This window comes from Myiozetetes cayanensis, unplaced genomic scaffold (assembly GCF_022539395.1).
Source record: "Myiozetetes cayanensis isolate MyiCay16 unplaced genomic scaffold, myiCay2020 scf3, whole genome shotgun sequence".
Lineage (NCBI taxonomy): Eukaryota > Metazoa > Chordata > Aves > Passeriformes > Tyrannidae > Myiozetetes > Myiozetetes cayanensis.
In genome coordinates, this window is record NW_026087521.1 from 33680501 (window position 1) to 33696521 (window position 16021).

Here is a 16021-nt window from a genome sequence, read left to right on the forward strand (position 1 = left end):
CATGTTGTGAATTTAACAAGTGACATGTTCAAAGGACCCAGAAACTGGTTTTTCACACGTGTGTTTAAGTTGTGGAACTCTTTATGACCTTAATGTTGAAGCTAAGAGCTTGCATGTGGTTAATGCGGGACTGCACAAATTGGTAGGGAAAAATACACAGGAGTTGATACGTCACGAGGGAAAAAAACCTAGCCACTTCTGTCTGTCTTGGGAAGCTTCTGAGGTGCAATTTTTTTTTATGACAGGAAGACTATTCTATGTCAGCATATACTTTATGTTCTTATGTTCTGACACTCATTTTTGCCACTGTTCTGTTCATTTTCCCCTTCCAATTAGGTATTGGGTATTTTTGCGCATGAGCTCTCAGTGTGTTTCTCACTCTTGTTAAAACAGAAAATGCTGAGTTGTAGAGCTTTGTTGTGTGCATTAGGGCTTAGTCAAAAAGTGGTTTTACTTTTTTAAACTGGACACTAAAATGTAAAGCCTTCAAATTTTTATTTCAATGCAATTGAGTTATTAAAACTAGAGTTTGGCAAATGCCAAGCACAATTTTGTTTGTATGAAAATAGCTGTGAAATTTGCAGGCATACAAAATTCTGGTTTAACTTTAATACTCCTATACTGCATTATCAAATGCAGAGTTAGGACAAAGGTTAATAGATGTCTAATTGTTACTTGTCATATTATGGACTTTGTTTTTATCTAACTATTATAGTGTTGTCATAAAGCTACAGTGTTGGTATACCTTTTTAGTATTTTTAGACTCTATAGAGTGAATTAATTCTTTTCTTTTTTTGACAGTCAAGAATCCTGTTAGTGAAAACCTACCGGAAATACAAGTAAGTAAAACCACTTAATACTGAGATTTTGATCTTTCACATGATTGCATAAAAGCAATATAGATCTGTTCAGAATGTTGCAGTTTTAGAATATTTTGCATTAAATAAATGCACTTCTTGTAAATGATGTTCTTAATTTTTTTGTCTTTCATCTCAGGCAATATAATTAGTATTGCAAAATTTGGCTGTGGCATGCTGGTTGCTTTATATACTAAGAAAATATTACGTAATTTGTGTTGTAAAAAAAAAAAAGGTATTGTAAATTTTGAGACTAAATTTGGTAGTTTGTCTCTTACTGTTACCATTTGGCTTCTGAACATTGAAAGTACAGCTGGTAAGAGATGATTGACATGAAACTCCAGGATCTTATTTAGTGCTGTAAGAGAGAAAGGGTTAGCATCCTTCAGAAAAAGAATTAACAAGTTTGTCTTTTTCACTTTCTGTTACTTTTTTCTATATTCACTTTTTCTTCTGAAATACCAGACTATCCATTTTTGAGATGTCGCTGTTGAAGCTGTCTGTATTATTCCTAGTTCTGCAGTGTGCATTCTGGTGATTCTCTCATCTGACCTGGACTGTAAACATAATGTTCTGCTTTTGCTAGGCATATATGAGCAAGTATTGCAAGACAATTGTGGAGGGGTTTGGAGGGCATTTTTTTGTTTGTTTGTTTACTGTTTGGGATTTGTTTTTTCTTCTTTGGTGTGGGTTGTGGGCTTTTTTCTCGTGTCTAGGATTGAGCTCCAAAAGTGAATAACAGCATATTAAGTAGCTAGTTTCTTGGATAGAAAATGTTTGAATCTTTTGAAGAAATTGAATTTTGTGGGGTAAATTCTGGGCATTCTTTCAGAATTACTTTAGTAGTGCAGAGAGAATGCATCCTGTGCACTGGGCTTGACAAACTGAGAACCTGTTCTGTATGTTATTTTCTCCTGTTTTTACAGCACTGTTCCATAGTAATTGTATTCCATGCTTGATTGCTAGCTATGGAGATTATACTGTTTACTTCTGTCTGTTATATGGCCCAATCATTAATTTGAAAAAAGAAAAAATTGGTCACAACAACATTTCACATGTCCATTTCAGTGTAGCTATTAGTGAAGTCATGGGTGTACCTACTGGCAAATAAATGGAACTTGAAGTACAGCTGGTGGTGTGTGTGTGCTGAAGGACTGTTTTTCCTCTTGTGCCATGCCCACTGTTTTCCAACCAGGAAATGAATTAATAATGTTGGTTAGTTTCCTGAGGCACCAACTGCATCAGTTTAATCTCAATGATTGTTTTGTAGTACCAGAATAGGGAGAGGGGGTGTAGGTAATTCTTGATAATTCCAATGGGAAATAATTTGTCAATTGTTTGATCAATGAAAGAAATATTGTGGTTTTTTGGTACCAGTTTTCTTACAAAAAAAGTTGGACCGTTCACATTTTAAAATTGTGTCAACAGTGCTGGTGCATTAGGGAATTGAGCTTAATATGTGGTTTTCTTTTTTTTCCAATATGAGTATAATCAGCAGATGCACAAACTGGTAAATTACTTTTCTTGCTTTTTTTTTTTTTTTGAATGAAGGCTCTAGTCTTAACTCAACCATTTGATAAAACTTCAAGCCCAACATTTCAGAATGGCTTTTGGTGTATGTAGCAGTATATGTATCTGATTGCATGTTCTTCATCTATATTTTGAATATTTCGTTCTAAATAAAATGTTCCTGGATATATCTTAATGAAATTGCTCATATCTTCATAAGTTTAACTCCTCTGCAAATAACAATTGTATGATATCTCATATTCATGCTTATTTTGGGAATTAGACCTTTTTGTATCAGTAACATATGCAGAAAGTATCAGCAAAATTGTATAGTCCACAGCTTTCTGTTGTGGTTTGCATTTGCTTTGATTTTTGTTTGTTTTTAAATCAAGTTACTCTAGTTTGAAGGTAGACAGTAGAAATCTTCCTTTCCTTGGAATTTTATGCCAGAATGTGACCAGTACTTTAGTGTGGCTTGTATGAAATATCTCTGCATATTTAAGAATAAAACTCTTAATTTTTACATAGTAGCTATCAAAAAAACACTCCAAACAAAACAAATTTCTTTTGGGTCATTTCACTGTTCTTTCAGTAGTATCAAAATAACCTTTTGATCTCTTGGTTTTGACTGGCAGATCCATTGGAGTCCAAGCTGCAGTCTGATTTAGTTTCAGTCAAGACCTGAAAATTCAATGTAGTGAATACTTAGATCAAAATCTATTGCCTGCATCATTGCTGATGTGTGAAACATTATAGCTTTCTACCTGTATGTGTAAAACCCATTTTTTTCCTCATGGTATATGAAGATTGTTGGGGTAAAGGGAAAAAAGTACATCTCTACTACTGTTTGTTTTGACATAAATATGTTTTTCTAATTCTAGGAAGATGAAAGAAGCGTCATGAAGAGCTTGTATGCCCTTCATGACAAATTGGCACAAGTAGCAGGTAACACTTTTTAAAAATTATTGTGATACAGTGTTATGGCAACAGCTACAAAGAAGTCAAAGCTCACATAGAGATGTGCAACAAGTGATAGCCATTTAGAGTTCTGTATTGGGAAACTAGAAATCCTGTTTCTGGTTCACCTGCACAATTTACACACGATGTGGCACCTTTTGTTGCAATGTTTGTTAGTTAATGGGATGGCTCATTGAATATTGTGATCCTGTGGGGGTTTTGATCTAATACCTTAATGCTTTATTAATTTGATTTTGTTAAAAGGCCTAAATTTGCTTTATATGGAGAGGAATATGTGGGTGTCTTTAAAGGTTGTTAATTCACTAAGGTGAAAACCAAAATATTTTGCAATAATGATAAAATGGTTACTAATATAGTGAACAGTAGTGGTTGAACAAGTTTGCCTTGTTAGACAGAATGGTCCGACTTAACCATATTAATTACATAGTAACGAAAAGCGCTGTGTATAGTAATGTGTCAGAGATGGTGTTTAGGATTAGTATTTTTGAATATTCAAATTAAAAAATAAGGTGGTTTTATCCAGAGTTGTAACGAGCACAGCTTTAAAGTGCACAGATATTTATGCATCACAATCAGGAAATGGTAAAGCTAGGGCTGTGTTTATAACTTTGGTCTCTGGTGACTGTGAGTTACAACTGAGTCTATTTCATGACTATTAAGCCATTTTTATCATAGTTGCTTATTTAATTCATAAAGTGTTTAGGAAGCCTTACTGGTCTTTGTGCCAACTATTTGTTTTGCAACAACATGTTTCACCAAGAAGGCTTTTTCATTGTTATCAGGTGATACAGACACTTCTCAAACATAAAAAAATGTGGAAACAACTCTGTGTCAGATATGAAACCAACAATTCAATATCTCAAGGCTTTTTAGAAAATCTATAAGAAATTTGAGTACGTTTGTAATACCTTTTACGTTACAACAATAATCTTCCATCCGAAACTTTTTGTTTCCAGAGCATTTACAATATCTGCAACACATAAAATAGATATTTGGACAAGCCCCACACAGTTCTTTTTGTTTTCATTACAGAATCACGGAGTGGCCCACAGTGGGTCATCTGGTCCAACCTCCCTGCTCAAGCAGGGTCATCCTAGAGTACTTTGCACAGGATTGTGTCCAGACAGTTCTGGAATATCTCCAGTGAGGGAGACTCCACAACCTCTCTGGGTAATCTGTTCCAGTGCATGGTTACTCTGCACAGTAAAGACGTTCTTGCTCATGTACAGGTGGAACTTCCTGGGTGTCTGTTTCTGCCCATTGCCTCTTGTCCTGTTGCCTGGAACTATTGAGAAGAGGCTGGATCCATCCTCTTGACCTTCAGATATTTACAGATATTGATAAGGTCCCCTCTCAGTTGCCTCTTCTCAAGGCTGAACAGGTCTGGCTCCCTCAGCCTGTCTTTGAAAGAGAGATGCTGCAATCCTGTAGTCATCTTTGTTGCCACACATACAGCATGTTTCAGCTCAGCGTTCAAGCTAATTTTCCTTACTTGATCATTGTCATGCTACTTCCCACTGTTTTTTTGAAGAGAGTGTAACAGCTTGCTGGTTTTGCTTAGTGTGTCATCTGGCCCTCTAAGGCCATACAGTAAACTTGCATTAGGTTTGACACCTAATTTCTACATGTGTGAAAGGAAGGGAATTTTCTTTATTAACTGGTTCTTAATTAAGTGCATGTCGACTTCTAAAAATCTTTGCTTGTCTGCCTTTTTAGAAGGAATTTATGTGCTCCAGGATGGTTGCTTTTTTCTCCAGGTCTCAGAGGTGCATTACTCTCTGTTAGTCTGTTTCTGACCAGGAGGATCTTCAATGCTGCCTTTCGAAAAATATAGCCATCCTTTCTGGTTAGATGATAACCCTGAAGAGGTGATACAGACTGAAGCTGTATTGTGAGAATTCCTGGTTGCTCAGGAGAGTAGCTTTCATACCATCTGAAGAAGGATATAATTTATCTCCAGTTAGACAGAAGGTATCCTCAATGCCAAGTTTCTTAAGGTATGAGAGGAAGAAGTCTGCCATCCATTTTTGAATACCATATTGATGTAGACATGGCACAATATCTGGAAGTTGTTTAAAAGGCATAAAACAGAGAAAGCTGCAAAGGATACAGGATTTTGGTGTACATAGTACCCCACTTTGAAAGAGACAGAAGGAATATAGTTTTAGTAAAAATGGTGCTTTTCAGTTCTCTCTGCATACTTGGAAAAGTTTCTCTCATTTCATACTTGGCTATGAATCATTAGTTCATGTTATAACTATTAATATTAAAAAGGCAGGCTGGAAACTTGAAGTAATCTGTTCTGTTATTCAACATCTTGACTACCATAAAGGTGGTCCCTTCAAAATTTGGTTTTTAGCTCTCTGTTTTATTAGACTTTTTATAATTTTACTGAACTAGTTTCTTGCCTTGTCATCTTCAATTGGAGAGCAAGTGAGGGGACTTTTAGATGGTAGAACATGAAGTTGTCTGAAGGAAGAAAAAGTCAACTTATCAGTTCATTAATTTTATTTGACTTACTGTACTGTGTTCCAGCTGTAGATACCTATTCTGTACTGTGGTGCTCTGATATGATGTAAAATTATTTAACTATCCTATATAAAAATAGATTGCCTTCAGTACATCACTGTTCTCAGAATTGCTAGTCTGCCAAACCTACAGTGAGTAATGTCTACTTCATAAGACACTAAAGGGAGAAGTAGTATATACTCATCCAGGTCTGAGTTGAAGTTACTGTTCTTGTCTTGAATAGTTTAGCCGTTTTTCAAAACAGCAGCTTTTTATAGACAGTATCTATTTCAGTGCCTAACACTTTCTGCTAAACCAAAGTACCTGCTTTATTTAAATTAGACTTTCATCAGGCATATGTTGATTACTGGATGTCTTGGTCTTTCATGGAGAGACTTCAATAGATCACATCCATTTTCAGTTAGACTTGCAAAATGAATAAAAGTAACCATTCTATCCACAAGAAGCAGCCAGCTACCCTTAGGTATTACCCTCCTTTTTTGTAGATAAAGGACTTTTTAATTAGTGGTTTCTTTTGCTTGGCATTCTCTAGAGTGTGGTCACCTGTTGGATCTAGATGTTTTCCTTCTGAGCTAAGGGACAGCATAGGTCCTTGAGATGCAGGGGTCAGTTAGGCTTTCATATGTAATAAGGCTTACTGTTAAATCCATGGCTGCAAGAAAATCCTGGCAAAACACTAAACGATATTTAATATTAATTTCAAGTGTCAGCTACTGTATCTGATTGCTGTCACAGGCTCTCTGTTCTGTCACTCTCCTTTAATCTTAAGTTCTTCAGGTAATTGATACAGTGCTGTTTCCAACCAGTGATTGAACAAATTTGGCAATTTAGAATTCTGGTGTTCTGCAGTGTTACTCAGCTATTGAGTTTGCCTTTGGGAGATTGGGTGTTCTTACTTGCTCTTGCAACATATATTCTGCTCCTGCTTTTCTTCAGCTCCCCACTTTGGTCTCCTGCTGCAAGTAACCTGCAAATGTGAGACCTTGTACATTGTTTGTGTTTTGTATTGGTTGACTGTATCACATCAAGCTGTAAGCTAGAGATCTGTGCTTAAATCCATGTCTTCTTGAAGAATTAGATTTCCACTGGGTTTTTGTACCAAATGAGAATTATTTACAGTGTAAAGTAAGTACTTTTAAAATTTTGAATATTTTTGTTTGTGTATGCTGCAGTTCATAAGTTAAATGCCTAAATGAAAGTCAGTTTCAAATATTCTAATCTACATGGGAAAGGAGATCTGACTTGGTTTCCTTATGAGAAGCAGTTGAGACAGACTTAAATATTTCTTTAGAAGCTTTAGTTGCTTTTTGGTAGTATTTCTAGGACAACTCCTCAACTTCTTATGTGGCTTGCCCAAGTACACTAACATAAGCTAAAGGGTAATTTTATGATCCTTGCTGGGATATTACTTTTTGCCTCCCTAATGAAAGCAAATAGAATGGTTCTTTGATTGAAGTTGAAATTAGTGATCTGTACCCAAGAAAAGTTTAAGCAGAAAGATCCATGCTTTCTGTAGACTTGCAATAGACATTTTAACAGAGGGGCAGTTTTTACAAAAAACTTGGATGTATCTTGCAGCAGACTTGTGTAAAGCTTTTTTTGTCTGAGCTTCAGTTTTATTCCTGGATATAGGGCCTCAAATGGAACAGCTGGGAAACATTTTTGGCTCAGACTATGGAAAGTGGGTTTCCAGGCTAAGTGGTTAATGATTGTACGTAAGTTATTCAAAGTAAGCCTTCATTTGCAGAACTATTAGCTAAAGCAGTGACTGAAATGGCATATAGGAATATCCTGCTGTTGCAGTAAAACAGAAGGTTGTCTGAGTCGTGAAATGCCTAACTTTCTGTAAGCTTTCAAATTCCTGAGTTTTTCAGAAGAAAGCTGCTAAATGGTTCTCAGCAACAGATGTGTTGGAATGAGAAACTGCATCTCCAATAGCTTTCTGTACAGGACCGAAACTCCATAATTCTGATTATCTTACTTGTTTCGAGAGTGGTAGGCAAGATGAAAGGGGTTTTTATTCCTCTTTTATGCCCCCGCCAGTATTGCGTGAGGGAAATTTGAACTGATGTGCCTTAGACATTGTCAGAGCCCAGGCGCAGCAAACGTTTTGTAACAATAGCAAACGCAGCAAAGGCGTTTGTAACTGTTAACCTTGTTCAAAGGGAATATAGTCTGAAAAAAATTTCAGAAGCAGAACTGAGAGAAAGCTGTCTTCTGGTTTCTGAAGATGAGACCAGAAGCTGTGAAGTCAGTGTGCTGGCTATGTGCGGCATAAACGTAATTCTTGGAAGAAGGCAAATAAGATTAGAATTTAAAACTACTAAAGTAATTGAGTAGTCCCCTATTTAAGGGAGTTTTCATCCTTTTGTAAAGGGTAATGCTGTGTTCTCAAAAGATGAAAATCCAGCATGAATCCTGAAACTTAATTTTTAAGAATTCATTCTTTCACCGTCCCCTGCTTGTGTGTTTTGCTTGTTTGCTTTTGTTGGTATTATTAATCCTTTTTATTCTTTCTCATTTATTTCATAAATGGGCTTTTCTACTTATCTAGATAATTTAAAATAAAAAACAAAAACCCGAAAAACCAAAGACAAGTTCCTAAGTAGAAGGGTCTCATCTCACAAGCTGTTTTGTTCAGCGTATAACTGACGTGCTCTTTCTGTATTGAAAAGACCTCAGAAAGACTTCAGGTCTTACCAAACAAGGAAAAAAGCTTAAATGGATGCCTGCTTATCAGACTTGCTCATATCATACAACTAAATATCTGATTGAGATTGTACATATGCTTCTACAGAGATAGGTTTTGGTTTTGTTGTATTCATTCCACTAGTTCTAGATTTAGAAAAGTATGTTTACACCAGAGACTCTATGAGTATGATGTATAGTTATTTCAGGTCTGCTAATCTTGAAACATGAAATCACTGATGATTACACATCTAAATTTATAGGCTGTAGAGTTTATACTGTACAAAAAGAATGCCTAAATTATGTACAAGAACAGCCTATAACTCCAATTCAGGTGCTGAGTTCTAAAATTAGAGTGGGTTTTGGCAAAAGTGGTACCAATTTTCAGCAGTGATCTCTGTAGTTTTGCTATTACAGTAGACTAAGACTTTGCATGTTAATTATCAAGTGAAACATCTTTCAAAGTGTTCTGCTTTGTGCTTGATTTAAAATACATGCGTGCACACAGGCTTAGTTCCAGCAGCACTTCTAGGCCAGACAGCATCTGAGCACTCTTAAAAATGCTGTCGCTATTTCTCTAGATCCCAACAGTAAGAGAAGAGCATGCCTGTTATGATAATGTGCTTGCAAGACCAAGTTTACTTAAATCTGTTGAAGTGTGGTTCAACACACTTCATAGAAACACTTAGTTCTCTATAACTCCCTACTGTGAATGAGACATGAAGGTGCTTCTCCATAACTTGCTACCCTTTCCTAATTTTTGCTTACATTGCATCGAATGTTCTCATTTGTGTAGGGAATTAGAACTTGAAGATGCTCTTTTTAAAGAGTATTCCAATATAAGCAAAGGTTTACATTTTATATAAGCACAAGTATCTTAAATTTTCATAGCTTGCAATAGCTTTGGGAAGAATACAACTTGGTATAGATTCAAGAAGGTAAGGCAGGCGTAACCCTGAGCCAGTGAAAGACTAGATTTGTTGTTTCCTATTTCATTGTTCTGGCACAGTAAAAGTGTAGTTCCAGATGTCAAGATTTAGGTTTATTTTTTTTTAAGAAAGATCAGGAAAAAAGTGATTTACCACTTGCAGACAGTTCTTCAGAAATGATCGCCTAGTGATAGATGAAAAACTGGTGTTAGACCTTTTCTGTGTGACTTTGTGTTGGTATGACTGTCACTTTTATGAATCATGTACCTTTAGTTTAGCAAAGAAAATTAGGAATATGATGGCATGTTGCTGTGCAGACTGACTATGCATATACCTTATTCCTGGCTACTTCTGCATACTTTCAAAAACAATCATGAGATGGTAAAAGCACCGGTTTCAGACCATAGTGGGATTTTGTGTGTGTTCAGGCAGGTGATGAGTTACTGTGATAACCATACCAATCTAAAATATAGTAACTTCATAGTGCCTGAAATACTATTGTGGCTGTGTTGTGACTGGAACCTGGTTTCTGTAAAAGATAATACATGTTTCAGAGTAAATGGGAATTATTTAGAAATTGAGTCAGGGTACAGTAACAGTTTTGTGGTCATGTCCTTTTCGTAGTTCTTCGTGCTATCTTTTGTTCTACTTTTGGTGTAAATACTGAAATATTCTTTTTGCGCAGTACATGAAATTGTAATGATGTGATTTGTACATATTATTAGCTCTGAGAATCGTCAGGATTTTTTATGCTTCCTTTGAAGGAGAAATTTATGCAGAGAAATTTGTATATTGTTAGTGAAACTTATGAGAATTACTGTGCTACTGCTGCTTGTGTAAATTGTGTTAACCGTAAGCTTGCATTTAGGTGAGTTTATTTTATATAATGCAGTAAGTTTAGATCAAAATAAACAAAAGCTTTCATTTTACCAGGGGAACATGAATGTGGCAGCTCTATTCAAAGAAACCTTACCGTCCAGGAGGCAGCTGCATATTTAAAAGTAAGCAAACGAGGTACTTTTAATTGGTTGTATATAAGATTTGTATAAGTTACAGTTTGTAAGACCTGGTTTCATATCTAGTGTATTGACTAAAATTTTACTTAGTATTATTTGGAAATGTTTGGAATTGATGACTTTAACTGTACTACGTATAATTTTTATTTGGGGATGTAGTGAGTATTTGAGGAGAGGGAAGGTGAAAGAAACTGGCTTAATTTCAATGAAAGTGTAGCTAGTAGTGCTTCAGTGGCATGCAGGGCTTTTTTCCCTTTCGTTAAAACACCGGGACATGATTTGGGTTGATGGAGATAGTTGATCAACATAAAAATAATAAATGTATAAAATTCAAATATCTAGAAGCTTCTCCAGAAACCAGTATACTGGGTTTTGAGACTTAGTATAAAGGATACTGTCTTCCTTTCTTTGTGAAGAGGGGTTGACATGTGGATCTTTGCAGAGAGCCTGACAGACCCCAGCTGTATATCTCAGCCACTCATTCAAGTAGAAATGGTCAAAAAAGGCCTTAATTTGATCAATGTGTAGTAGTATGAAATCCCACGCTCTGCTGTCATTCTCCTGCCTTACTCCCCAAATAAAAGATAACTCTTGCCTTGCCTTGACAGCTGTAGGGTTTATTTTAGCCCATATTGGTGTACCCTACAATGGAAAACTACTTGAAGCTTTTAAGAGGCTACAGATTTCTTTGATTGGATGGGGAGGAGTTAAGCTGATATATGTAATATACAAATGTATAGAAATTCTACATTTTGGCAATCCTTTACTTAGTAGACAAAAAGGGACAATGTTTGAAAACATCCCAAAGAAGTTGCTAACACTAGTTTATGGTTTGGCAATTATAATCTACATCTGTTAAAAGCAGTTGTAGAAAAAATTAATTTGATGCCATAGAACTGATTGTTACACTGAAAAAATGACAGTTTTTATCAAAACTGTTCTAGCTCTGCTAGGGAGCTCAAATTTAATATGAAAATTTGTCACTTTGTAAGAAGTGTCATTTAACCCTACAGTTCCTCATTTTGGGAGGATTTTGGAGTGGATTTTTCTAACACAGAAATTACAGAATTTCTGTGTTCAGTTACTTTTTCATACTTTAATCTCAAACTGAAATAGTTACTGATGTTTTAAGTGCTTATGGTTTAATTCTAGGCCAGTTACATTATGTAAGGTTCAAAGGAAAGATGGAAATAAATCTTTTTGGGGAGTGTAATTTCAAATACAATAGTAACTTCCATTTTACTTTTCTTTTTGTGCAAAAGAACCTGCAAGGTGAGCTATGGAGACAACCTTAGCTCAGATAGCAGTGGATGCTCTACTATTAGAGTTGATACCAAATAGTTAAAAGTAAAAAAAAGTCAAAGTCTAAATAGTGATGTCAGTTCTTGATCTAAAAACACTGAACTGTTTGCAAAATATGAGTAAAACCTGATTTTACCTAAGCTTTTTTGGAAAGATCAGAGCATGGAACTGCTTTTACAAGACCGATTTCCAGCAGCGTTTTAATCGGTTTGGAGTTTTACTCTTGGAGTAGATTTTTCAGTGAGCGCCGCCTAGTGGCTGCATAATTTTTTCTTGCGGTAGGTCAGAATGTGAATTAAACAGTGAATGTGGCTTGACTTTTCAACCAGTCCTTAGTTTGAGGGATGCTGGTGAGTCTGATAACTGCTCATAGTATATATAAATTTACTTTGTGCAGTGAACTTATGCAAAATCTGAAGAATTAGGAACAAAACAGCATTGTTTTGGCTACTAATCTGTGCAGAATCTGAGTTTTATTGTGGCATGATAACTTCCTGGTTATTTATGAAATTACTCATTAATATTGTATTTTGACAGAATTTAGATCGAAAATATGAAAGTGTACTTAACAAAACATTGCAATGGATCTTGAATAGTGGGGAAGATGTTGGCATAAAGTAAGTAGTCTTTATTTTTTAGCTTAATTTCTTCTAAGAGAATGTATCCTTTTTCATAAGTACTGTATATATTTTTTAATAGGTGTCTCAGCAATGACCCTAATGGGATGAATGTCACCAACATGACAGATGTGAAGTATCTGGAATCCACTAGTCCAAAGATGTCTTTCAGGTGTCGTTTTCGCCGTGCGTTTGTTAATGTAACTCACAGATTATCAATATTACTCCTGGGTAAGTTAATAAAACAATCAAACTTTTTTTATTGTAACTTGTATTTATCTAAGTGCACAAGGAAAAGTAAACAGCACGTTTAGAGAAAGTTTTTGTTCAACCATAAAACTTGGAGTTTCTATCAGTATCTTGCTTAAAATGCAGTTTACTTTGCACTTCTGTTGCACCACTGTGTCTTCACACTGGTTGCTATCATCTGCTTCTGAAGCAGCTGAACATACTCATTCTTTGGCAACTCCATCTTTTTCCCTGTTTCCAAAGCAATAGCTTGTGGCTTTCAAAAGTTCCATGTGGAACTGATTAGAAGCAGCAAAATGCTCGGTAAAAGACATAATAGCTGTAATTTTGAGGATATTTCACTGTTGTTGAACTTTGGAAACGTTACTACAGAAAAGATGATCTTCATAGTTTTAGGAAAGGTTGGATATCTAACATAGTTGTCACCAAAAAATCTTGCCTCTGAGTATGTTGTAAAAAAATGTATGTAATCTTTCAGTAAGACTAATTAGTCTTTGATATTTCTCTGATTAAGTTCAAATTCATCCAAGTTTATTTTATTCTGAGCCATACTGAAAACTATGCAGCAAAAAAACAGGGTACAGCTGAGTGCAGACACTTCACTCCTTTCCATGTAGCTGGATAATAATATGGAAGATGCAGAGTCCATCTCATGCACTTACTGAATATTTAAAAAACTGTTTGTCCCGGTCTCTTAATCACTTGCTTATGAGGAGAAGACTTGAGGCCTCCTTCAGTAGCCTTTTGATGAACCAAAAGAATCAAAGGCAAACTGTCCCAGATTGCTGTCTTTTTGATAAGTCTATACAAGGACTGAATTGGGATGTGGAGATAAAACTCTGAGTCAACCACTGGTCTAAGTCATGCTGAGCAAGTTGCTTCATGTCTCACCTGTAGTTAACATTAATATGAAGCACCTTTTGAAAAATAAACTACTGCATAAATGTTAGATGTGTTGTCGTTAACACTAACACTCATTTGGCCTAAAATGATGTCCATCTGTCTCTTTGATATATCAGTTAACACTGCCTTGCGGTCACTGATATATGAAACAAACTATGTAATTATAAATCTTGTATGTGTGGGTTTGGGTTCGATTTTTTTATGTTGTTAATTGATCGCAGGGGTACTGGTGCCCTCAGCAAGATAGAAGAAGGAATAAGAACTTTATTTTCACAGTCCCACGAGATAACAAGCTGTTGTTAGAACAGTGAATGTTTTTCTAAAAGTAACTTCTTTTCAAAGGGGAAGGAAGAGTTTGTGTTTCTGTGTAAAATACTGACAAGCCAAGTACAGTGTATTTCACTAGCTTTGGAATGTACAGTATTTGTTAGATAGTCCAACCAACTTGTGAATTATGCCCTGGAACCTTTGTTAAATAACTGATGTTCTAATGCTGTTTAAAGAGTATTATGCATCTTAATGCAGGTATAGGAATGGTTTGGGGAGTCTTACACTACATGAAGTACCGTTGGGCAAAAGAGGAAGAAGAAACAAAGCAGATGTATGATATGGTGGTAAAAATCATAGGTATGGCTTCTTGAGTCACATCTGATGTGTAAGCTTTTAAAGAACTGGCATTAATTCAGTTATATTTTCTTCCTGTTTTGTAGCCAGTCATTGTGCTGTTAGAGTTCTTGGTCAAATGTGTGATTCATGTGTTTTGGGTTTTTTTTGGTGTTTTGTTTTTTGTTTTGGTTTTTTTGTTTGTTTGGTTTTTGTGTGGTTTTTTGTTTTGTTTTTGTTTAAAAAAAACAAAACAAAAAAACAAAACAACCAACCATCCTTTAAACCTAATCAAAGCTTTTGGTCTAAAGGTTGTAATTTGTGAATTGCATTAATATGGCTATAAAATTCCCATTGACTTAGTAGTATTTTATCTGACTATTGAAAACAAATACAAATGTGATGTTTGTTTACTAGAAGTATGGTGACGTGTTGCTTTCTGTATCTGTTTTTTCAGCCATCTTCATCTAAAATATCCGCTCCAAAAATGTGTTAGCCCTCAATTCCATCCTTAATGGTTTTTCATAGAAAAAACAGCTTTTTAATGAGTTACTTTGAGCAGAAATTATGTTGCTAAAATAGAATACATGATTGAGTTCTGAAATCCTGCCTTTCTACTTGAAACCACAGTGTTTGCAATAGTTCATGTTTGTAGTTTTTAAGCTCTGTTTTGGGCTGCATTTGTACTTAAATTGTTCTATTACTTTCATCTATGGTAGTCACCATAAATACAGAGATGGCAGACAAATCAGAACTGTTTTCCTGTTTTTACCATTTTCCTGCATTTTTTGGTCTGGAAATCAATTTTTGTTGGGGTGGAGGGAAAGCACTTTATTTTCAAAGATGGCCATCTCTGCTAACACTTAAAAGTACTAATCAAGAGTAAGAACTCTCTTCCTTTATTTCAAAGTTGTTAGGATACTTGAATGCACTGTGCTTGGTTAGTTTTCTTAATTTGCCTTCAGCATGGCTGGAGGAGAAAATGTTTCAAAATGCCAGAAGACCTTAACGAGTAAATTGGGAGGGATCTTGATTAGGCGTTCATTGCCAGAATTGATACTTTTCTTAATGTTTGCATGAACGACATAGTTACGAGTTTGTGGGGTTTTTTTATGGTATTTTCAGATGTTCTAAGAAGCCACAGTGAGGCATGTTCAGAAAATAAAGAGTTGCAGCCTTACATGCCAATTTTACATGTGCGTGATTCTCTAATACCTCCTCAGGACAGGTATGTTCTCAGTAGAAGTAATGAATTTCCTTATGTGTAAAGAGGGAAATCAGTAAAAATAGATGGGTCAGTTAACTAAGTTAATTTCAGTAGATTGCGCACTGTAATATTTGGAGATTCTTACTGACATGGGTTGGGGGAAAAGCATTGGATTTCTCTTATGTGCTGGGTGTCAACTAAGCAGATTATTATAATGCTAATTTTGTAATTCTTGCTTCAATTTTTAAGGAGGAAAATGAATAAAGTTTGGAATAGAGCAGTTGACTTTCTTGCAGCAAATGAATCTAGAATTCGCACAGAGACACGAAGAATAGGTGGTACCGAGTTCTTGGTTTGGAAGTGGATGCAACCTTCTGCAGCATGTGACAAAATTTTAGTAATACCATCGAAAGTGTGGCAAGGCCAAGGTACTGAAGTTATATTTTGCAACTGTAATTGTTTTAATTTATGCATCTTAACTTTTAAATGGTACTTTGTTGCTTGATCATGAAAGGCTTGTTTTCTCTCACGCATTTCAAGATTGTTATGAACTGTTAGTGCTATTTCTCTATTATCTTGTTCTATAGACTTACTTTTTCTGTGCATTCAGTGTCTGCCTCGTTTTCAAGGAAAA

At 35.5% G+C, this 16021-nt stretch overlaps 1 protein-coding gene across 1 annotated transcript in view; it reads left to right on the forward strand.

Annotated features, from left to right (window-relative positions):
- The window catches only part of LEMD3 (LEM domain containing 3), a 41878-nt gene that overhangs the window by 14279 nt on the left and 11578 nt on the right, over window positions 1-16021 (forward strand). Inside the window, exons 2-9 of the mRNA XM_050325348.1 lie at window positions 802-839; window positions 3248-3311; window positions 10424-10491; window positions 12346-12425; window positions 12508-12656; window positions 14103-14204; window positions 15306-15408; window positions 15637-15815. Of these exons, the coding sequence (XP_050181305.1) occupies window positions 802-839; window positions 3248-3311; window positions 10424-10491; window positions 12346-12425; window positions 12508-12656; window positions 14103-14204; window positions 15306-15408; window positions 15637-15815 (783 nt within the window). The remainder of the gene's footprint in view (window positions 1-801; window positions 840-3247; window positions 3312-10423; window positions 10492-12345; window positions 12426-12507; window positions 12657-14102; window positions 14205-15305; window positions 15409-15636; window positions 15816-16021) is intronic.